This window comes from Miscanthus floridulus, chromosome 4 (genome assembly GCF_019320115.1).
Source record: "Miscanthus floridulus cultivar M001 chromosome 4, ASM1932011v1, whole genome shotgun sequence".
Lineage (NCBI taxonomy): Eukaryota > Viridiplantae > Streptophyta > Magnoliopsida > Poales > Poaceae > Miscanthus > Miscanthus floridulus.
Window position 1 is genome coordinate 8271732 of NC_089583.1, and position 23446 is coordinate 8295177.

At 47.4% G+C, this 23446-nt stretch overlaps 1 protein-coding gene and 1 pseudogene across 1 annotated transcript; one reads left to right on the forward strand and one right to left on the reverse strand.

The window, feature by feature from the left end:
• The first annotated feature begins 1736 nt into the window (after positions 1-1736).
• On the forward strand, positions 1737-4749 carry LOC136548018 (disease resistance protein PIK6-NP-like; annotated as a pseudogene).
• Positions 4750-6030: 1281 nt separating this feature from the next.
• Positions 6031-23269, reverse strand: LOC136548019 (uncharacterized). Its single transcript, XM_066539680.1, has 21 exons — positions 22727-23269; positions 21910-21972; positions 21485-21556; positions 21288-21395; positions 21112-21192; positions 20886-20939; positions 20515-20640; positions 20331-20420; positions 20116-20235; positions 19914-20030; positions 19683-19799; positions 19534-19590; positions 19362-19436; positions 19158-19246; positions 13594-13992; positions 12730-12976; positions 11775-11898; positions 9043-9386; positions 7208-8927; positions 6627-6868; positions 6031-6464 (listed from the first exon to the last, which is right to left on the reverse strand). Exons 1-21 carry the CDS (start codon positions 22895-22897, stop codon positions 6405-6407), a joined length of 4476 nt encoding a protein of 1491 aa, XP_066395777.1. The 5' UTR covers positions 22898-23269; the 3' UTR covers positions 6031-6404.
• Positions 23270-23446: the final 177 nt, after the last annotated feature.

Sequence of the window (23446 nt, forward strand, 5' to 3'; positions counted from 1 at the left end):
GAGCCGGAAACTTGAAGTTAGCGCCGGAGAAGGGTTCTTGTTGGTTGAGGTCGCGCGGTTGTTCGTCGGAGTCGCCGCCGGAGAGAGAGAATGCCAAGGATTGGAGGCTGAAGATAGAAAATGAGGGTTCCGGAGAAATCTATTTATAAGCCGCCCAGAATAAGGGTATTTTGGACTTATTTCTATGTCGCGCGCATATAGGTCAAGGCGGTTCAGAGGGATATGGTAACTGTTCGCGCGATAATCAGGGGATTGTACAGATGAGTTGATAACAAGTAATCATGACTTGGAAGGGATATCGATACATGATATTTTAATTCTGAAAATGGCAGCATTATCATGTTAAGATCTTGCCGATGGGTTATTGTTTCGGTATCTTAACCATAATCAAGGCAAGAGTGGTTGGCGATTGTGCAATATTTACTGAAGTGCGTGAATCAAGATTAGATTTGATTGGATTTGATAACAAATCAAGTTTTGGCTTGGAGAATGAGTTACGGTAATCGGGCAAAGGCAAGCGTTATCTGGAGTAAATTTCGGAGCATTAATGGTTTTATACTCCGAAATTGGGGGGCATGTGTTGACACCGTTTTTTGCACGTGTCAAAATAATCGGAGTGGACTAATCAGCAAGGGGAAAGTTATTGAATACTTTGATAGCCGATGAAAGATGGTTTGTAAAGATGGTTGCCGATAGCTGGTGATGGTCGATGGAAAGGTTGATTTGGACTCGGGCGTTGCCGATGAGGTTGGAGGTGTTATTGTCGATGCCGATGAAGGGAGGCTTGAGGACTACTGCCGATGAAACAGGGAGTATGCCGATGAAGGAAGACTTGAAGACTACTGCCGATGAAACAGGGAGTATGCCGATGAAGGAAGACTTGAAGACTACTGCCGATGAAATAGGGAGTATGCCGATGGGAAGGAGGACGGTGAGATTTCCATCGTAATTGAGGCGGACAGGGAAATAGATAGGAGTTGATTTCCTTTTCTGTATTTGTTAGGTTATGATTCATGTAAGAGTCACGTGTTTCCTTAGATATGGGATTGGTGTCCTAGTTGTGTTTGGTTGTGTCTCTTTAGATCAGGGTATAAATATGGAGTAAGGGGCAATGTAATAGATATATCAATCAACATCAAAACCAATTTTTACTCCTATTCGCATCTACTTACTTTTCGGTGACTTTGTCAATTTGCATATTTTTCCTTTTTTACGAGTTCTCATTGATTCGGCGAGCTGCATCGCTTCAGTGCGACCTTCGGCGATTCTCGAGTTCCGCGTGAGCACCTCTTGGCCGTGACTTCCGGGCGTATCGCTGTTGTCAGGACCAAAGTGTTCGTATCTTCATCCTTGTCGATTAGCAGGTCAAATCGACTGGCACGCTTTGGATATCGATTCGGGTATTAGCCCTTTGTGTTTGCAGATCACTTTTGCATCAGCACAAGCCACAGAGGAGACACACGATTTAACGTGGAAAACCCCTCCGATGTGAAAGGGAAAAACAACGGGCACCAGCCAGCAACAATCTCACTATCTTAAGAGTTTTGGGTTACACGCCTATGACGGCTTACAAGAGAATCAAGTCTCCACGAAATCCTAGCAAGGGTGTATATACCATACCGTACCGCGGGGGCTCCGCCCCCTGCACCCCCCAAGCACAGGGGCGAGACCTAATGGGCCGGCTTCAGACTCCGCTACGCTCCGTCAGAAGCCCGGCCTATAACCTGGAGTGAATTTGGAACAACTCCAACAATTTTGATGGTTGTTCAGATTCAATAAAGCCATGCGTCTTCTATCTATCAATCTTTCCTACAAACTACAAAATCAGGAAGGCTCACTTGCAGAGGCGATGGATCGCAGAGGGTTACTCTAGAGACACAACTGGCTGTAGTGCAAAGGAGAATGCTCAAAGTCTCTTCCATGAGCTTGTTAAACTGGGCATAATCCAGGAACTACCAGGCATGCCATTGTGCCAAATCAGTGGGTTATTCCGTGAATACATCATCTCGCAGCCAATGGAAGATAATCTTGTCTTTGAACTAGAAGAACATTGTAAGCCAAACTCGCAAGGCACAGTACAACACCTGACCATAATGCAAGACTGGGAGAGGGAGCAGAAAAATGTGTTTGAGAGCATCGACGTGTTTCGGCGCGGTCTTTGACGGTGTATGGGAAGTGGCAGTCATTCTTCATCTCTGACAACAAGATGAAGCGGATCCGAGTGCTAGATTTAGAGGGCACGTCTGGTTTAGAAGATGATGAACTCAAGCGTATCTTTGGGATTCTGCTGAGTCTCAAGTTCATCAGTCTAAGAGGATGCAAAAGCATTAAGTTTTTGCCAAAAACAGTGGGTGGCCTTAGTCAGCTGGAGAGTCTAGATGTCAGAGGCACCTCCATAGTCACACTGCCACAGGCTATCACTAAGCTAAAGAAGATTCAATACATTCGGGCTGGTATATTTTTGCCATTTGAAGACTGGACATCAGCAGCATCAGAAGACGACAGTGTTGCTGCGGTTGGAAGCCAACCATCAGGGACAACATCAACACCTGAAGCTGAAGGTAGTGATTAAAGTTTTCCAAACGGGCCTGGCCCATCGGGCCAGCACGGGCACGGTGCTGATTTGGCCTGGTCCGAAAACGGCCCGGCCCGGCCTCTCCCGTGCTCGTGCCAAGCACGGCACGGCCTCGTGCCCGTGCCTGGGCCGCTATGCTAGCCCATTGGCACGGCACGGGCACGGCCCGCTCCAAAGGCCGGCACGGGGTCGGCACAGCTAAGAGCCGTTGGATGAAGCCCCCAGCGAGCGCTGGCCGTTGGATGAAGGGCTACGGTGGGGCGCCTATATAAGCCAGGAGCCGCCCGGGGGAAGCTACTGTGCTCATTTCTTCCCCCTCCGCGCCGCGCGCACCTCGCTCTTCAGCTCTGCTCTCTCGTTCGAAACCCTAGCCGCTCACTCTCTTCTCTTCGCCGTCCGGTGGCTGGTGACAGCGGCGGTGGCTTGCACGGGCACACGGCACGGCCTTGTACACCCCTTCTCTTCTCTCTGACCGGCGATGTAGCTTAGTCGTTGAGATCTCCAACGAATCGTCTTCGTCTCTCTCTCGTCGCGCTCGTCGATCTCGCCGGACTCCGGCGTCATTGGGGCTCCGCTATGATGCGTTGAGGTACCAGGACGCCGGATCTGAGCGATGTCGTCGTCGCCGTTGCCTCTGGTGCTCCGTCAAGCGAGGTGAGTTAGATCTGTTTCTTGTTCTTCTTCTTCTTGATTCGCTGTTCTTCTTCACTTCTTCTTCTTGTTGATCTTGCTTTGTTGTTTTTTACTTCTTTTTCTTCTTCTTGATTTAACCCTAGATCTGTTTCTTTTTTTGAAGCCACTGGCGTTGAGGGACCGGAGGCCGGCGACGACGAGATGTCGGATGAGCTTGGTGTTCTCTTTTTGATTTTGATTTCTTCATATTTGAGCTGTTCTCTGTTTTTTGAAATTTTAATGTGGTTTTGTGGGTTAGTGCCAAGGCACGGCACTAACACGCTGGACTGTCGTGCCCAGTGGCACGGCACGGCACGGTCTGGAGTGCTTAGTGCCGTGCCTGGGCCAGAGGCTGAGCACGGCGGCACTACACGGCACGGTACGGCAAGGCTACCGTGCCTGACCGTGCCGTGCCTGGCCGTGCCATGCCCAGCCGTGCTCGTGCCGTGTAGTGCCCGTGTGGCCCGTTTGGAAATCTTTAGTAGTGATGGCGGCCTAGTAGCCACAAGCCTACCACAAGCAACAATATTACAAGATAAAGAAGTTGATGGCGCAGGGCAAAAGAAGTTGGTGGGCCGCTGCTGGACATCCACCAAATTGTCCCCCTGGAAACTCAGAAGTTGGTTCGATGATAACAATATTATTAATGGTGGTGTGGAGGTTCCCAAGGGGATTGAGGACATGCCTGCCTTGCATACTCTTGGTACCGTCAATATCAAGAGTGCAGGTGGGAAGGACTTTCTGACGAAGCTTATTAAGGGCAAAAAAAATCTTACACAAAAAAAGCTTCAGGTGGGAAGGACTTTCTGACCACACTTCCCCAACTGCTCAAGCTCAGCGTGTGTGGCATTAATAAGGAGAACTGGAAGGATTTAAGTGATGCCCTCTCAGCTCATGATCATCTTGAATCCTTGTCACTGGGACTCGACGAGGATTTCACGGAATATTGGTGCTTCGACAAGCCACCTAAGGCCCTCAAGAGCCTTAAGCTGTATGGGAATATACGCAGATTACCAGCCTGGCCCTGGATCAAGGATCGTGGCCTGGTGGCCAATCTCAAAAAGTTTGATCTTGAGATGATTATATCAAGCAAAGAGGACATGGATCAATTAGTGCAATCGTTGCCACCTACAGGGATCCTACGTCGTCTTTGTATCAAGCCGACTCATGAAGTAAGAGAGCTAGAATTCAAGCGGTGCAATGATAATATCAAAACACAGGTTCTCAAGATTGATTGCAGTTCAGCGTTACAGGTAGCTTTCCACCCAGAGTACACTATAGCGAGATATGTTAATGTGCTGATAATCCATTGCTCTGAAGGATCAGATTTCCGGATTATTTCTTCGAACGAGCAGAGTGGGCTTGAGCATCTATATGACCTCAACACAGTGTGGCTTAAGGGTTATGATGGAAAAGCAGACTACGTGGCGGACTTGAAGAAGCATATTGGCAAACTTAAACGCAAACCTGTGTTCAAGTTTGAGAAACTAAAGTCAGCATAATCATTATCTCGCTCCACGGTGTGCCTGCACTACTATATATTTTGCCATTCAACGTTGTTGTACCACATGCTTTCTTGCCTTTTAATTTCTCTGTATGTGTCATACATTCATCTTTAATTATTAGTATACCCATGCATGTTATGTAATCTTAATTTCTGCATTGACAGAAGAAAATTAAATAAAGCTACGGAGTACGTCGTAGCTATACTGAATTACTACTCCCTCCGTCCCTACTTACAACTAAATACTCTTGAATACAAGTGGACCCACCCCTGTTTCCGAAGTCGTTGATGGCTTGGCCGAAGTGATGCAGCAATATGTTTGGTGCTTTCCAAAGTAGCACAGAGCTAGTGCGGTGCTTTTCGAAGTAGCACGAAGCTACAGTACGTTCGTTTTGACTTATTCGCTCGTATCTGACTTATAATCCACGGTTTGAACAATGTTTTTTTCTCATACCAAACCAGCCAGCAGTACTTTCAGCTATGGCTTATAAGTCAATTCAGCCGAAACGAACAGGCTGCTAGTGTGGTGAAAAGTTAAGGACAATCGAGAGTTCGATGTAATATGTTTGTACGGATTAGTAAAGGCATAATATCACAGTTCTTGCAAACTGATGTTAGTCTTAGTGGGTTTCATCTAAGTTTCATTTTGTATTTGATACTATGACACATCAGCAGATTTAATGATTATGGCCTTGGCTTGGAGCGCATCGGATGCCAAGAATGTGTTTCCAAAGGTGCGTGCTCTTTCGCTCAGTCAAAAAACTGCCTTTTCACTCACTCTCATCAAAAAACTATTTTGCTCACTCTTGAAAAAAAAGAAGATTCTAGATTCAAAAAAAAAAAAATTCTTCCCCTCCCTTTTTTTATAGGGGATGTGTGTTTTTTTTTTTTTTGTTGTCTTGGTAGTACTTGTATTTAACCAAAAGAGACTAGGAGGGCAACAAATAAATCCTAGGCCTTCTCAACCAAACCCCCAGGGCCCAGACTTTGTATTTTAAGCCTGAAAACACTCTAGTGGGAGCCCTAGCATATGATACACGTCCAACAACATGGAAGCTTAACATCTCGACGGCCTTCTAAGTTTTGGCACATGGACAACCTCTGATGCCGTCGGACTTCTGTCTTCCGTACATGATCCAGCAAACGACCCGCCATTGGAGACAGGTGATGCGGTCACCAGTCTCACAACTGAGGGGGTGGGCTGTTGGCGACGCTGTACAAGTAGTACGTAGAACGCACAAAATCTGACAACGATAAAAACAAGAGATTTTGCGTGACCAAAATATGTAACGTTGGTTGTCTGCCAATATTATTCAGTAGCACAAACCATCAACAAAATGGGAAGTTAAATGTTACAGACTCTAGGAGACGAAATATAGCATAACATATATATAGATACAATCAACCTGACATACACAATTTGGCAAGATGGTGGGGGCAAACCCAATCATCTACACACATCACTGCCTAAGAATTATCTCTTATCATGTGTTATCCTGATTTCTGAGTCCTTTCAGTAAATGCACCACGACCACACCAAGACCACGTTTCACAAAACTGCAAAGCATTGCCCCTGCTCAGGTTAGGGCCTGGAGAATACAACTTTTCTATGAGCATAGAAGAATCTTTGCTCTTGCTGTGAAGCTCGAAAGGTTAGCTCTTGCTGTGGTTTGCCCTTTTCAGCAGCTTCCGGCTAGGTGGTACGTGATCATCCTGCAGCATATGACACAACAGACGTGAGGGTGGTTGTATAACTAAACGAGAATTTGCTGAAGTACACAATGTGATCTATTTATATCTCCAATTGATGATAAGCAACAAGACAACATTTTCACAAGATGATAGGATAAACTACAACGATGAAGCAACATGTACCTTATATAATGAAGCCGCAGAGTCTGACTGCATGGTCTGATTTTGAGCTTGCCCAAGAGACTGCAAAGTCTCGATGGCATCTACCGTGAGCTGCCAGCCAGAAAGAGCTGTGCTCGAACCAGTATTAATACCACATGCAGCAGCAACATTTCCATTCACCCAAGGACAGTAATTGTTGTGGTGCCTTATTGGATCGAAGTCCGGAAGATCTGTTTCATAATCATTTTCTCCATTTGTTGCTCCTGACAACCAAACATAAGAACAGATTAGCATGTACAAACAAAAAGGAAGTCATGCTGTTTTTGAGGGACAAATGGTCAATTTACTTGAAGTTTTTGTGCCCTAGGCCTAACTGATTGAATTATGCTGGAATGGCAAAAATAAGGATGCAAGAATAATTGAGTGCAATAAGAGAAATATGCAATTTTTACGGTAAATCGAAGACTATATGAATGTAATCGACAATGGTAAACATAAAACTTCATGATAAGAGATGAATGTAGTTCAACAGAAGCAAGTGTATGCAACATGTAAAAGCACAAAATAGCAATAATGGATAAATTAGTGAACACAAGAAGTACCTAGACCATTTCCTGGATCATAGTCATCATTAGTTAGCATTATACCAGTCACTTCCTCTTTTGATGCATCAATGCCAGAATAAACTCTTGCGTTGCAAGAAAGAGAAGGATGTGCGCTATTCTCACGACTCATCTTTTCTCCACTCTCAACTGAATCAGCTTTAGTTGAACCACAAATTTTCGAACCACTGTCAGCTCGAACCGCTAACCGAGATGCCATATCTTGGCTGTCACCGTTAGGATCTTCTCGACCAACTTCTTCAGGGACAAACTCATCCATCAATGCAGGTCCAGGGGCTGACTCACCAGTGTGGCCCATAGTCTCAATGAGCTCGGGAACTGGATCAGCATCTCCAACAACACTACCAGTTTTATGCTCAGAAACATCAGTGCCATGAATTTCAGCTTCATGACTAGCACCCATCCCAACACTCCCTCCACTAACTCCCAGGCTAAGTTGATCTCTAGCAAATGCAGGAGTTGTTTCAGCATTGAGCACTTCTTCCCCACCATTCATACTACTCCCTCCTCTCTCTCTTGCATTACTTTCAGTTTCAGCAGCAGGCTGTACAAAACTGCTTTGCTGGGCTTGGTTGCTATAATTCAGATCCAACGTGTCACTCATTACACCACTCCTGAGTGCACTAGAAGGCTTATTAACATCATCAACATCACATGGATGGTTTTCAACACTCTCCATTGAATTTTCCTCCACACCGTGAACTGTATCCATCGCAATAACAGAAGATGCCCGCATAGAGTCCTTTGGAAATGGGTTGCGAAGGGCAGATGGACCCTCGGCATTAGATGTATCAAACTTATTAACATCTATATCCAGGTCGAAACTTAAGTTTCTGCTGGGACCAGCTCCTGAAGAAGATGGGCGACTGATATCGAAAAGATTAAAACCACGAAGCCTTTTGCTCCGAGCACCAGAATCTTGTGCGGTGTCATCAACTTCATCACAATCACGGTCAATGACGGTTCCCTCAATGCTGTCAGCAGGCTGAAGCCTGATTATTGGCTTGTCAGCTGTGCTCCCACCTTCCTCCAGGTTGCGCTTTCTCGAACTGGGGCCCCGAGATTCAAATGAGGCTGCATGGTCACCAAGCTCACTTCCCGTGGGTAGCCCAATAATTAGATCTCTTCCCATTCCTCCATAATTGAGATGTCCAGGCATCGGGGGCAATGCAGAATAGTTTGATGGCAAACCTCCTGCCATTGTCAGATTTAAGTCAACTTGAGCATTTGACAGAGACTTACCCTCATCAATACCTGCCTCACCACCTCCCTCAACATTTTCTCTCTCTGCTCCTTCAGCAACCAGTCCATTGATCCCACTTGTAGCACTAATTCCGCGGATCAACACAGGCTTCCTTCCTGTATCAGGCATGTCGATGTTATTCAGACTAAAATGAGAAGGCCGTGGCACTGATCTGAAGTCCCAGATTCTCACTGTAGCTCCACATAGGCTGCAATCCAGCAATGGTGATCTCATGCTGCATCCAGAATCTTTGACACGCATTTTACCTTTCCCCTTGTCTTTCTTAACTGATGCAGAGTATGAATTTTGATGATGCTCAGGAAACTGGGAATGGAATTGGCCATCTGGTTCAGCTGAGCCTGCATTTCTGGCAGAGCGGGTTGAATTCTCTTCCCAATCTTGAACATTAGGAAGCCATCTAGGCTCCCATCCACAAACGCTAATAAGCTTCTGTGCCTATATCAATCAGATGGGAGTGGCCTAGATCAAATAAAGCTCCATGTTCTGAAAATAATACAGCAATGAAAAATGCAACAAGAAGGCATCAATGGCAAGAGATGAAGAGATATACTTGAGAGTAGCAGCAGGTTTCATCTTGTTGGCTGATATCAATTCCCGTTGTACTGTCTGTTCTGTAGCCCAGCTCCCCAGACAAAACTGTAACTGACTGGGATAAGACTCGATCAATTTGAACACTTCTAGTGAGTTTCATACTCTCAATTGCAGATAAGGCAATAGCAGGAAGAGACGTGAACTGCAACAATCCATCACAGCGATCTTTAAAACCACCAACAAGAGCTGATGGGGTTAGGTGGAACTGGACCCAGCTATCAGCACAGCTATTTCCTCTCCAGGGACAATCATTCTGGTGTGATGCATCAAGCTGCTCAGCAAAAGCTTCCCCAGCACTTGCAACTACAACATAACATAAAGGTCGAAACAAGTTAGTTAGGTCTCCCAGATGAACATGTTACATTTTGTGATAAGATACTGGCAATATTCCAGCTTAACTAAGTGACAAAAAACATAAGTAAAACCAGACAAAGTTTTAGCTATTGTACATCCATCAATAACTTAAAACAGTTCATCAGCACTGAGAAACTAAACTAAATTGTATTACCATCCAATTTTAAAGTGGCATAGATGTCCTGGATTGAGAATGCACTATAAATACACTTAGATGTAATAAGCATAACTTCAGCCAATATCAAGTCCAACCAACTCAATATAGTTCTGCTGTCCGAGAAAACATTCACAACAAAGAAAATAGATATGCCTCCTCTGTTGCACAATTTTCACAAAGTATAACCCCAGCCCATGCAAACGGGCATGAGCAGCATCAAAATTAAGCAGTCAGTGGTCAGTATATTTTCAGTTGCATTGATGCATTTATTTCTGACTTTTTTGGATTAAAGGAAGCTTAGCCATCTTCCATTGGAAACAAAGTGTACAAGACAACATAGAAGCAGGTAACTGCCGTAAATTCCAACCTTATCATACAATAACAGATTTGTCGGGTATCAGTATTAGGGATACCTGAAAGAAGGAAGCTGATGGCCACGAACGCTAACTCGCCCGGATGGTCAAGAGCGTATTTTGGTCTCGCCCGACCCGTAGGTATGGGCTCCGTCCCGCCTGACCCCGAGGGTGCGGGCTCCGTGTCGCCCGACCCCGAGGGCGTGGGCCCCGTCCCGCCCGACCCCGAGGGTGCGGGCTCCGTCCCGCCCGACCCCAATGGTGCGGGCTCCATCACGTCTGACCCCGAGGGTGCGGGCTCCATCTCGCCCGACCCCTCGGGCGCGGACTTCGTCTCGCCAGACTCCTCGGGCGCGAGCTCCGTCACGTCTGACCCCGAGGGTGCGGGCTCCGTCTCGCCCGACCCCGAGGGCGCGGACTTCGCCTCGCCAGACCCCTCGAAGGGGAATTCCTCCTCGCCCGACAGGGGTCCGTACCGCCTCCAACCACTATGGGTCTAAGAGTACGAACCCAGGGTCAAACTTCTGACACCAGAAGGGGAGTAGGCGCGTCTTGACGTGACCCGCGGCCACGACGGGCCATACTTGAGGACTCACGTCACCAATAGTGTCGGGCGTGCCGGCGCTATGCTACCTAATCCCCGTACGACTTCCGACGGGGGTATCTGCTAACCATGCCGCCCGCTGGGACGGAATGGAGAGCCACGATCGGCTGACGACGCCCACGTATAGCGCCAGTGATGAACAAGGTCGCGACGTGGAGCCGTCCCCGTCACCATCTACAGGACCGGTGGGACCCGCGTAAAGGAGATGAAGGGCGCCGCGACCCCGGAGGCCTTCTTCCTCCTTGCTTTTCTCTCTCTCTTTCTCTCGTGTAACCTGCGCCTTCCCCTTCAACTATAAAAGGGTAAGCAGGACGCCCCACGAAGGGCACGGCTCAACGCTGAACGGTTAAACGAGTTCAACTAGACTCAACTCCATTCGATCCTTCCATCAGAGACTTGGGACCTTCTCCCTCTCTCGCCCGTTTGTAACCCCTACTACACACAAGTGCCGGTAACACGAGCAGCCTCAAACTGGACGTAGGGACATTCCGCCTGAACCAGTATAAACCCTTGTGTCATCCGAGCACACCATTCGGGCCAGACGCGCAAACACAAATTTACTAGTCGGCGGTTCGAAACACCGACAAGATTGAACCATAAACTCCAAACAAGTTGGATTGCTTTAGCCTTTAACTTAGTACCAAGAGGATAATAACAATTTGCACCTAATGGCATTTCTTGTCATATAAAGGTTAGCCTGAGAATACAAAGCATACACTCTGCTCCTTCACTCAATTGGTAGAAGCAAATGGTAAATTCAGCTAACGGTTTCTTATTTATTTCAGAGAGGAGAACCCTGCAAGGAGGTAGCAATATGCAACATATTGATATAACAAAAGTAAATGTGTGACATAGAACAAGTAATAGTTCCCTTAGTTGCAGCATTCACTGGCTCCAATTTTTTTGTGCAGGTAACAACATCATTGTAGTACAAACTACCAAATGATGCCAATCACCAAAAAAAAAAGATATATTTAAGTCTGTGAAATGATCAACTGGCCCTAGAACTCATCATTCATCGATAAACAAAAATAGCAAGAGCTGTAAAAAATGCTAGTCACGAGTAAACAAGCTTAGTTTCTCAGAACCCAATGCACAAATCTGTTAACAAGTTTTCGCCACTTAAATGAGGTATAAAACCTAGCATTGCAAGGAAAACCTGAGAGTTCCAGCTTGGAAAAAAGTCAAAAACTAAAGAAAAAACTTGTTGACTTTGAGCATACCTTCAGCAGGGGACCAGGATGTCAAAGCAGTAAATATAAGATGTGCACCACAAGATTCACATTCAATCTTGTCCATGTCAATGTTCACCCAGCCTCTTCGAGCACAAGCCAGTGAACTAGCAGCCTGTAAAAATTAAGTCAATAGTGTTCTTTTTCAAATAAAATATTGTGGTCAATTTAATTTTCTAGTTTATCTACTTCTAAATAGAAGTCAACAATGACAAATAAGCTATATGGGGTCAAACAGGTTGGCATTTTAAAGGGAGCACATAAAAATATCAATGTACACATAATTTTAGCTAGTCAGCTGCTTAAGAATGACAATATGTTCAAGTTCAATAATATCGCAATGAAGATGAAGCCATAAAAAATAGAATATTTTCCAAGTCACACCATATGCAGCACAAAAATCACTCCCTCCATTCTTTTGCAGTTTACTTTTTTGGAGGGACAAAAGGTTATTTTTATTTGATGTTGTTGGTTTTCAGAAAGAGATATATCCATATCTTCCTGAAGTGCCCCTAACTGATTATATGCGTTAAAAGTGAAAATACCCATTCTCTGTGTTTATTGGTTTTGCAGATGAAAGAATTTAGTACCATAGCAGATGAAAATACCCATTCTTTGATTAGGGCTATGCACTCATCTTGTGCAAGTGTGTAGCTGTGCAGAAATCTAAAACATCATATAAGGTTGGGAAGGAATAACATTGTAACTGATATTTGGCATGCCTTGGTCTGAGATTGACAGCCAATCAGCCATAAGCAAGTTTGCCAGAGTTCTGATTGTTCAGTTATTCCAAACCATTACTTAGGGATGAGGGGGGTTCTAAACAAATGCACATACAAAAATGTAAGACAAACACCTCACCAGAAAAATCAACAGTTGATGAATGATTAATCACAAAAATTATAATACCACAGGTCAGCAAGAATCGAATAAGAAAATAAACAACCTTTGTCTTAGAAGCCCAAGTTGAAGGCTTAAACGTAGCCAGCCGACGAAGCAAGTCGCCACGTTCCCACGGTCTACATGATGATTGAAAGCAATCCGCGGCAGCTCCATTAGCATTAGTACTAAGCGCAGGCTGAGATGTCGGCGGAGCAATATGAGAGGATCCCGCTTTGGACACTTGGTCACTGCCTAGCCAGTCTATGCTAGCTACATTAGTTTGCGCAGGGGGCGACGAGGCACCAGCAGAACTGCAAAAGAACAAAACGGATGAGTTTCAGCACAGGCAGGCAGGCAGGCAGTAAGCAGAAGACCGCAAAGTAATTGGACATGTCATCAAACATAAAACAGCACAGGGTATGATTCCATATTAGCTCGTAACAGATTAGATGTTGCAGGCCCTTATCTTTGCAACACTAGCCTTGACCCCATTTGCTCGGAAAATGGATATTATATACTTTCGTATGAAAAAAAGAAGAAGAAAAAAAAAGGTTTATACAACATGACCTGGGACACAACAACACTCGCCGCTACAGTGGCACACACTAAGCTCATTCCCATCCAATTCCTAAATTCTGCAGTGAAAAACCCACGAAAAAAAGGTAATTTTAGGTAACTGGAGCCCCTAGGGTTTAACAAACGGCCTACTCGGTCTGACCTACACATCTAGCTCCAATTACTGGGGCCACGAATCCTGAGCAAAAATTCAATTTTTTCCAAGCACGCGGCACCTCACAGCCCGGGGAACCCTTGTGCGCCCCGATCCGGAGGCCAGGCACCAGCAGCGCCGAGGGGGTCGGCGGACACAGCCGCCATGCGGACACCCCGCGCCAGCGCGAGGAAAGGGCTGGGAGAGAGGACGGCGTACCTGGCGGCGGGTGTGGGCGGCGGCGAGGCCGACCTCCCGGGCGGCGGGTCGGGGGGCGCCGCCGACGAGCTCCGCACCTCCTCGCGCATCGCGGCCGCGCTCGTGCCGGGTCGGGTCAAAGACAGGGAGGGGTCGAGCGAGGCCGGGCGGGGCAAGCGCAGCGCAGGCAGAGTGGTGTGGTCTGTCTGACTCGATTGGAGAACGAGACGGCCCGCGCGCGAGCATTCACATCGCCTGCGCTGCACGGGGATGGCGGGGCGTCCTGCTACCGTGGGCTCGCGCCGCTGGTTTCCCGTTCCGTTCCACGCGGCGGCGGCGCTGACCAAGGCAACTGGGCCTTCGGCCTTCCTCCTTCCTGGAGTTCGGCACGGGCCTGGGCCAGGATTTGTGGCTGGGCTACTGTGTGATCGGGCCCACCGTATGAGACTCTAGACTTAGGGCCTGTTTGGGACTACTCTGCTCCATCTTTTGTAACTCTGCTCCCAAACTTTCTTGCTAAACAGGTCTAACTCCATAAACTCTACTCCAAAAAAAGATGGAGTTTTGGTTCAACTCTATATTTTTCCCGGAGCTCCTCAGAGGGTACTCCACGAACCAGCGTTTTGTATGTCCTCGTAGAGTTAGAGGTAATTACCCGCAATTGCCCCTCGTTACCCAAATACCGTTTCGTTCTGTTCCTGGTTCCTCCCATCGCCCACCACCCGACGCCCTCATCCTCTACTCCCGTCGCCTCTCTCCTCTAGGCTCCAGCCCGTCCTCCCCAAACCCTAGCGACGACGCCGCTCATTCCGGCCACCACGGCAAGACATCCGGCCAGGTGATGGACGGAGAAGAGGTCGCTGCTGCCGAAGAGGTCGCCGCTGATGGAGGAGATCCTGCGGACACCGAGACTCCGCCAGGCCACCACGACTCCGCCGGAAGAGGAGATCCCGCGGCCACCGCGGCTACCGCTGTCCGCCGCCGGAGGAGGAGCTTCTGCGGCCACCGCAACTCCGCCGGAGGAGGAAATCCGCTCGCCCCTCCCCCTTCCATCGTGAAGCCACGACTGCATCCTCCGTCAGGCCACTGCGAACCGGATTACCTCGGTGCGTTGCTCTCCAACGGCGCGCTCCTCCGCAGCCCACTACTACCGCGGGGCTCAGGCAGCGAGGCTGCCATGGACGAGGAGCGAAACTTGTTGAGCAATGCAGGCGCTTGGAGGTGCAGGTGAGGAGCAGCGGCGTGGACCAGTTTCTTCTCTGAATGGCTTGTTCAGTTCAGTTTATCCTCTGAATGTCTTGTCACTTTGATTGCTTGCTGATTATTATTCTAGCAATCTATTGATTTATTTACCTATTGTGGTTGATGTGTGAGTCGATGGCTGCACAATAGTGATGAACTAATGAGATGCTTGAGTCGAACCTGCAAATAATTACTAATAAAGCATAAAATATGTCGGGCATAAATGGTTATACCCACCAAAACCTCCGATTACTAGAGCCGGATTGAAAATGAATTCAGTCATTTAACTGTTATTCTGTGATGCCTCCATTAACATCATTTTTGTTTGAAAGAATGACCTAAAGGTTTACGTATGTTGTTCTCAGGATATATTTGGGTTGACTGAATGCCTTCTCTATTTGTTCAGCAGGGCAGTGCAAAACTGGGATTTGGTTTTCTTGTCACAAAATTCTTCAAGTTTTGCTCATTTCTTCTTCAGTTTATAGTAGATTCTTCAAGGTTCACTTATGTGTTGATGGGACAGCCAGGCTTTGAAATTTACGTGACAAAAGTATGGAATTATTTGGCCAAAATATTTGTTTTTTACTTTTCTCCAATAAATTAAATGAGATTATAATATTTACACCATATTTGAATTGGTAAAAAAAATATTCAATTACACATGCTCTGCATACAACAGAACATACACCAAACATCAATCAGGGACATAGTAGACCTTTCCTATAGAAACCTCATGTTTCCAGAGCTGGAGCTAAACTACGTGCCAAACAGGTCCACTTGCTCCAGAAACTCCACAGTGGAGCTGCTCTGTGGTGGAGTTGGTGGAGCAGAGCTGGAAAAGGTGGAACAGAGTAGTCCCAAACAGGCCCTTAGTCAAGGATGGGCCAGCTTCTCAAAAACAAAGTCAATGATGGGCCGACGGCCCTTTCGTCTGATGGGACTGTTGAATTTCCTCTGAGAAATGTGGGAAAAAAAACTAGTGGGGAAAAGAAAAATCTGAGGAACATCACCCTTATGTGAGCAAGCAGCTCAAGACAATCCTTTGGGCGATTCTCACTTTTGGGCTGAGCTTATGGAAGTTAAAGACCTTTTTTGTGAAAAAGGTAAGTTTAATGTTAATAATGGTGGCCAAACAAGATTTTGGAAAGATCATTGATTCGTACTGAACCCTTAAGGCTTAAGTATCCAGACCTTTATAGAAATGTGAGAAGAAAGAGTGTCACTATATCCGGTGTTTTAAATGTTGAATGTCTTGTTTAGAAGGGCTTCAACCGGCAAAATGTTAAGGGATTGGCGTGATTTAGTATCTTTAGTAATGTCGACCACTTTGAATAAATAGGGACATTTTTAGCTGGCAATCAAATAGGAATGACCTCTTTTAATGCAATCTTTGTATAAAGATATTATGAAAAATCGATGAGCTTCTAAGAAAAAAACTTGTTTTGGATGGCTAAGCTACCTCTAAAGATTTTTTTTTGGTATTATTAAAAACAGGCGTAGTTTTAAACAAGAATAATTTGGTTAAGAAGGGTTGGAAAGGGTGCACTAAGTGTTGTTTTTGTGGTTCGGAGGAAACTATTTAGCACATCTTCTTCGATTGTCATATTGCGATGTTCGTGTGGAACTCGGTGTTTATTACTTTTAGGGCCTGGCTCCTCCCCGGCTCCGCTGGAGGAGCCCTGCCAAACGTTTTCTTGGAGTTGTCTTTTTCAGTAAAAAGTAGAGGAGCCGAAGCTGTTAAACGGCCCCGGCTCTTCTAGAGAAGCCCCTTAGGAGGAGCCGTGTCAAACACCCCCTTAATATTGAACAACCAGCTTGTGTAGACCGTTTGTTTGTCTCTTGGTTAAACAGTTTCCCTCCAAGGATTAGGAATCAAATCTTTGTGGGTATGACGTCTATGTGATGGGTTTTATTCAATAGAACAACAACTAAATTATTTGTGCACATAATTTTTAAGAGGTGCGTACTGGATCAGACATGGGTCACACCTATAAGAAAGATTGTCTTCGAAAAATTTGGTCGGCGTCAACAAAATAGGATAGAGGATTGAACCTGTCCTAGTGTTGCTTTTTAATCCTTTTGTAATACTCTTTGGGTGAAGTTTGGTCTAAGGACCTAAGGTTTGTTTTGAACGGGCTATACTTGTTCACTTGTGGATGTTGGAGGCCGGAATACTTTATTCCTTAATAAAAATTTGTTGCAGGAAATTGAACAAGCTGGGAGAGAGAGTCGTCCCCCCCTGAGCACCCCACGGGCGACTAGGGGTGCCCGCCGTCGCCGCTTGCCCCCACCACTCCGAGCCTCCTCCCTAGCCGTCGTCGCCGCCCACCGGCGTGCGGCGGCGGCGGCCCGCTTTGGCCCCTAAAAACGGGGAGCCGGTTGCGCCCCTCCTCCTCTGTTCTCCCCTGCCCTTCCCTCTCTTCATCGGCATCCGCGGCCGCCCCGCTTCGGTGGCTCTGGGCGGCTGGCTGGCAGATCCGCCCCCCCACGGCCTGGATCTGCTGCCCCTACTCTGAGCTGGCGCGTCCCCCTGCCCTTTTCCCTCTCTTCTCCGGCATCCATGGGCAGCCGGGTCCGCCGGTCTTGGGCGGCCAGCTCCGACGGTTCTGGGCGGTCGACAGATCTGGCTCCCCCACGGCATGGATCCACCGCTCCCGCACCGGGCTGGCACATCCCCATGCATCTTCCCCCTCCCCGTCGGCGTGCTCAATAGCGTGCGCGCTCAGCGACCCAACGCGGATGCATGCTGCCAAGCTCAATGCCCCTGGCGCGACATCCTCGCTACAGTGCTCCCAGTCGTGGGAACCCTGCACTGGCGTCTTCGTCCTCCGACCTGCTGGCGTCCTTGGTCGGCGGATTCCCTAGCGTGCCGCTCCGCGTCCCGACGTGGACGCACGCTGGTCAGCCTCCTGTGTGACATCCATGTGTGGTGCTCCTGGGAGTGGGAGCCCTACATGGGTGTTTCCCCGCTTGCCACCCCATCGCCGGACTTGATCTGGCGGTGCTGCTCTGCTGGTACGACGTTCTTCCTCATGTGCGTGTGTAGGGACCCTCAACGCATGGTTTGGCCGCGGGCTTGCTGGCGGTGGGGCTGCGTGTTAGTGGGTGTCCCCTTCACCGGATCCGGTGACCGCAAGTTTAGACCTGGTGGAGCCATTGTCTGTCCACCGGGACTGGGGCATAGGTGGTGCCCTGGGCAGCGGTGCAGTTCTTCTTCACGCGGTGCGCGCAGTTTGGCCGTGGGGCGAGCCGGCAGCGGGGCTGCGTGTCCGAGGGTGCCTTCCCCCTCTGCCTCTTCTCGGGGAGGGCATAGCGCCGGTTCTGCAGTGCGGTGTGGTGACAACGTCGAGGCGGAGTCGGGGCATCAACTATGGAGGCATGACGAGCCCACTTTGGTGTTGCCACGTCTGCGGGAGTTGAAGGTTTTAGGCGAAAGCTCAGCTCAGCTCTAGGTTGGGCCAGCGGCGACGAATTTCCTTCTTGAAGGCGTCGCTGAAGAACGTCCCACTGCCTCCTCGGTCGGCCAGGTCACTACAGTTCCCCTCGGCATAAGACTCGGGTGAAAGCCTTGCTAAGCTCCTGCTGGCTGATGATGATTACGTCTTGGCGTCATTCACCTCCTTTGAGGCATCATCGAAGAGCCCCTGTGCCATGGCGCTGTAGTTTTTCTCATTGTTTTGATATATTTGTGGTTGTGCCACCTTTCGCTCCAATGCTGGAGCATGTTGTCGTTGTTGTTTCTTACTCATGGATATGCCACAACCTCGCATGTGGGCTACTGTACGGTTTTAGTCCGGTTTTTCAAAATTAACTGGACAACAGGGTTTTGTCTCGTTTTTCCCTAAAAAATGAGGCTGTTGATTTTATATCAATATATATTCATGTGGGCGTGACAGTTCTAAAAATAGTTGCAGGAAGCAGAGCAGTATTCCCATTGCATTATGAGATCCTTCGGCATATGCCTCACGTACAAACCATGTGAGTTAGTACTGCATTTTGCAATTTAATTAATCACAGTATTTTGAATTCATATTTACCTAGTTCTTTTTTTTTATTTTGTCTGGAATTATCCTCTAGCTAGCTGGATGGCAAGTTCGTCAGCAGTGGGCAATTCACACCCATGTGCAATATTGCACAAACGAAAGAAAATTCGACAGTGTTACTTTTCTGAAAACTCTGCACATTCTTCATTCACATTATCCAGCATACTCTAGTCTGAAAGCACCTAGACATAAAACGCATTTAAACAGAGAGTCACAAGCCTAGTTTCCACCAGCTCCCTGACTAGTTATCTGCAGCGCTACTTCTAAAACTTGGTTGCAGACCAGAGCCATCACGGAGACCTCCTTTGCCGCGCCTCATCGCCTTCCACGATGCCGCTCTCGGGCTTCCACATCACGTCCTTCAGTCCATTTGAGATGTTGTGGTAGAACTGCGCAACACATCCAATACATGACAGAATCAGTTTATTTTGTTCATTCCAAGCGTGGTTTTGACCAAATGTTTACATCACATTATGGACTACAAGTTCAATCACCATATTATACCTTGTGGAATTCAAGGGTGTCGCCGTTGGACTTGCGCAGCTCAACCATGGACAGCGAAGGCGTGACCTCAAAAACCTTCAGGCATCAGGTAGTTATTGTTTCAGTCTAAGCACCAGCCAAGAACAGTACAACAAACCATACAGGAAGTCTAGGCACAATCATGAAGCTGTACCTCTGTTGCAATGGCCAGCTGACCCTTCCTTCCTGGGTTCTCCCCTTGCAGCTTCAGCTGATGATTCAGAAATTGTGGTCAGAGTAATGCTCAGGTCAAATGGAACTATGCAAACAAGGTGCTGCATCCTGATTCTTAACTTCCACTACCTTATAGTTGCGTTTCTGAACATTGAAGCCCATGGGCCCTGCTGCTGCTTCGATTTTCGACAGTATCTCATTTGCTGGAAGCCTTGATGCAAATCTTGTTTCTCGCTTAACAGGACCCTAGTAATACAAGCATCGCAGGGCATTCAGTTAGGCAAAGGTATCATGGTCGCAGTCTAGTAGATTTCCTTATCATCCGAAGTTCAGGGTCATCAATTAAGATTATGAACATACTGTTTGCTTCTCGAAGAGTGTCCCGAGATTGAGGCCCTGAGATGTAGAGATTAATTCGAAAGCATTCATCACTGATGGCCTTTCTTCTCTCCTCTCAACAACAAGCTGCGCTGGCTCCTGCATTGAAAACATCTTTTGTTTTTAACATACCCATACAAGAGTTGAGATAATACAATATGAACTGTATGGTGCAAAATCTTACCCCGGATTCATCGAAGATGGAGTTCACATCGTCCAGATTAACATCTGCTGTTTCAAATCTGGGAGGCTGATACCCCTTCTTGAACCACTCATTGTTAATAAGCTCTGCAATAGTTATTCTCTGCACAGACCATAAAACGATGATACAGAGTTATTAAACCTACAGATGCTGAACAGAATGAATTAAAAATGACGACAATGAACAGTAGAACTTACAGTGTTAACATTAGGGTCTAGTATTTTCTTGATGAGCTTCTTTGCACTTGTGGAGAACCAGGATGGGCAACTGAAATCCGCTTTGAAGATCTGCATGAAAAATCAGACTAAGTTTCAAGAAACCATTCAGAAAAAGGGAAGCCAAGTGCTTCTTGAGTTCTTGTCATGGTAGAGACTCGCAAACCTTCTTGTAAAGCGACATTAGGTTCGAATCTTCAAATGGGAGGTACCCTGCCATGAGGACAAAGAGAATCACTCCACATGACCATAGATCAGCCTTAGCTCCGTCATACCCTTTATTGTTTATAACCTGTACATGCAAGAGCACTGGACATGAGAACAAAAATATTTTACTGAATGGAGATAAGAACATAATTTTTTTTTGAGCACAGAGAGAAGAACATCAGCCTGTTCGTTGGTTGGTTTCTGGGCTGATAAGCCCGGCTGGTGCTGATTTGTTGTGAGAGAAAAATACTGTATCATGGCTGATAAGCCCTGGCTGAAACCAACAAGCGAACATGCTGCATAATTAAAAGCATTGATGTGGTGAAGTACCTCGGGAGCAACATAATTGGGAGTTCCACAGGTTGTATGCAGCAGACCATCCTCCTGCAAGTTAACAAAAGGATATTGAAAAATAATCAGCTGATTAGAAAATATTCCATTTGTTAGGTCCAGGTGAGAGAGTGAAAAGCATGGATCGAAATTTAATGCACAAACTATTTTATGACATTAGTATTTTTTATGCACATGTTTATCCAAAAAAGGCCAATTTACTTACTCGGACTTGTTGAGATAGTGCGCTCAACCCAAAATCCGAAACCTTGAGAGTGCCACTAGCATCAAGCAGAAGATTCTCAGGCTGAAAGAAAAAATGGAAAAAAGCACATATCAATCAAACACGGTTTGTCGCTGAACCTGCACACTTCTCTATATAAACTGTTAAGCAGTACTCACCTTGAGATCACGGTGGTAGACGCCTCTGCTATGGCAGTAATCGACCGCGTTGATCAGCTGCTGGAAATACTTCCTTGCATCATCCTCTTTCAGCCTTCCACGCGAAGCCTAATCCACAGAATCGGCGCAAATTCATCACATGCTCGATCGGAGCTGAGTGCATGATTCAGACAAGGATGAGAAGACCAGACACTCACGATTTTGTCGAAAAGTTCGCCACCGGTGACAAGCTCCATGACTATGTATATCTTTGTCTTGCTGGCCATCACCTTCATGAGAGGACACACACATAAGTGGACAGACACACACGGAAGTGGACAAGGACACAAAAGAGGGGACAAAAGGTAAAACTCATCAAGCAACAAATAATCAGTAGTACTCAGAAAGCATGGTTCTCTCTTTTTGAAAAGATCAACCAAGGCATAGTTTAGTCCAACGTCTATCATCAGTTCATTGCCGATCCAAAAGAAAATATTTGATTCTTAGTAGGAGGAAGAACAGAAAAATCGGTTTGGGGCCATTTTTACTCTGCTCTCACATATTGTTTCAGGTTACACAAGCATGAAAAATCCATTTATTGATCAGTCTTGCACAGAGGATTAATGCTTGGAAAATCTTATACCTCGTACATCCGGATGACGTTGGGGTGCCTGATGAGCTTCATGGTCGAAATCTCTCGCTTTATCTGCAAACAGCAACAGCACGAGCGCGTCAAAAGTCAGAAACTGGCCTCGAAGTCCGAGGACAAAGCTGACCGCCCCAGCCAAACAACGACGCACACGTTCCAACGGAAAGCGGGCGAGACGACGAAGCGAGACGCCCGTGCTCGCCTGCCTGCTACCGTCAAAGCTCGCCAGCGGGTGTATTAATTCTAACTGGTGGTCCAACTTCCTATTTAATTTTCAGACGATTCCATTTTTCGCATGGTGGCGGCTCTAGAGAAATTTCTGAAAGAAGACAAATTCTGACGCAACGCGACTTGCTTAGCTGCGAAGAGAAGTGTAGGATGTGGAGAAACGGAAAGGAGCGTGAAATTAAGTTTCACCGGACTTCCAAACGTGTTTCCCCTGAAGATCCATAAAAATCAACAGGAGGTAAGGAACAGCACGTGATTGAAAAGAAAACGACACGAGAGCGCACGTCTCCTATACAACTCATCGAAGAAGAGTCATGATCCATGAATGGAGGAGCAAACGCATGAAGAGAAAAAAGAGAATTTTTCGTAATTTTCAGATGAGAAAGAAGGAATGAATGGAACAGGAAACACGTAATATAAGAGAGAAAGAGAGAATTTTTCGTCCTGGCTCTAATCTTCATCAGAGGAGAAAAGAAGGAACTGAATGGAACAGGAAACACGTAACAGAGCAGGAACAGAGAACGGGGTGAAGGTGAAGGAGAGAAAAAACAGGGGATCGATGGCATGGCATGGCATGCTTTACCTGGGCGATCATCTTGTGCTTGAGCACCTTCTCCTTGTCGAGGATCTTGATGGCGACATTCTCGCCGGTCTCGACGTTCCTGGCGAACTTGACCTTGGCGAAGGTGCCTTCGCCGAGGGTCCGGCCGAGCTCGTACCGCCCCACCCGGGTCCGGCCCACGGACACGCTCATCTTCTTGTCTTTCTTTCTTCCCGGGCTCCGGCCGGTGGGATCGGCGAAAAAGACGGTGCCTTTGCGGACGACGTACTAGATCCGAAAACGGTGGATTGCGCCTAAGACCTCTTCTTGTCGCAGGGCCTCCACTGGACGAACAGCTCCTGTTGCTCCTCGCCTTGCTGCCGCTGCCGCATCAGGCCTCGCCTCGCTCTCTGCTCGCACACTGGTGTGTCAGTGCAGCCGCTGCGCGCTGCGGCATGGGACGGGAGGGGATCGATCGGCTGGCGGTCGGAGGCAGGGGGAGAGGGTAATGGTGCCTGGCGATGGTGGTGGTTGTTGTGGGTCGGGTAGCGGAGGCGAGGAGGAGGAGACGGGAGCTGGGTATCTATAGGCGAGGGAGGCAGGGACTCGGGTGGGATGGGAGGATGGGGGAGAGGAGGAAAGCGCGGTCGCATCGCGTGACGAACGATGGGGGCGGACGGGATGGGAGTCGGGACGGCGTGGCGTGGCGCCTTCCGCGAGCCTTGTCTGCTCTTCCCTCATTTACCGCGACCTGGCGCTGGT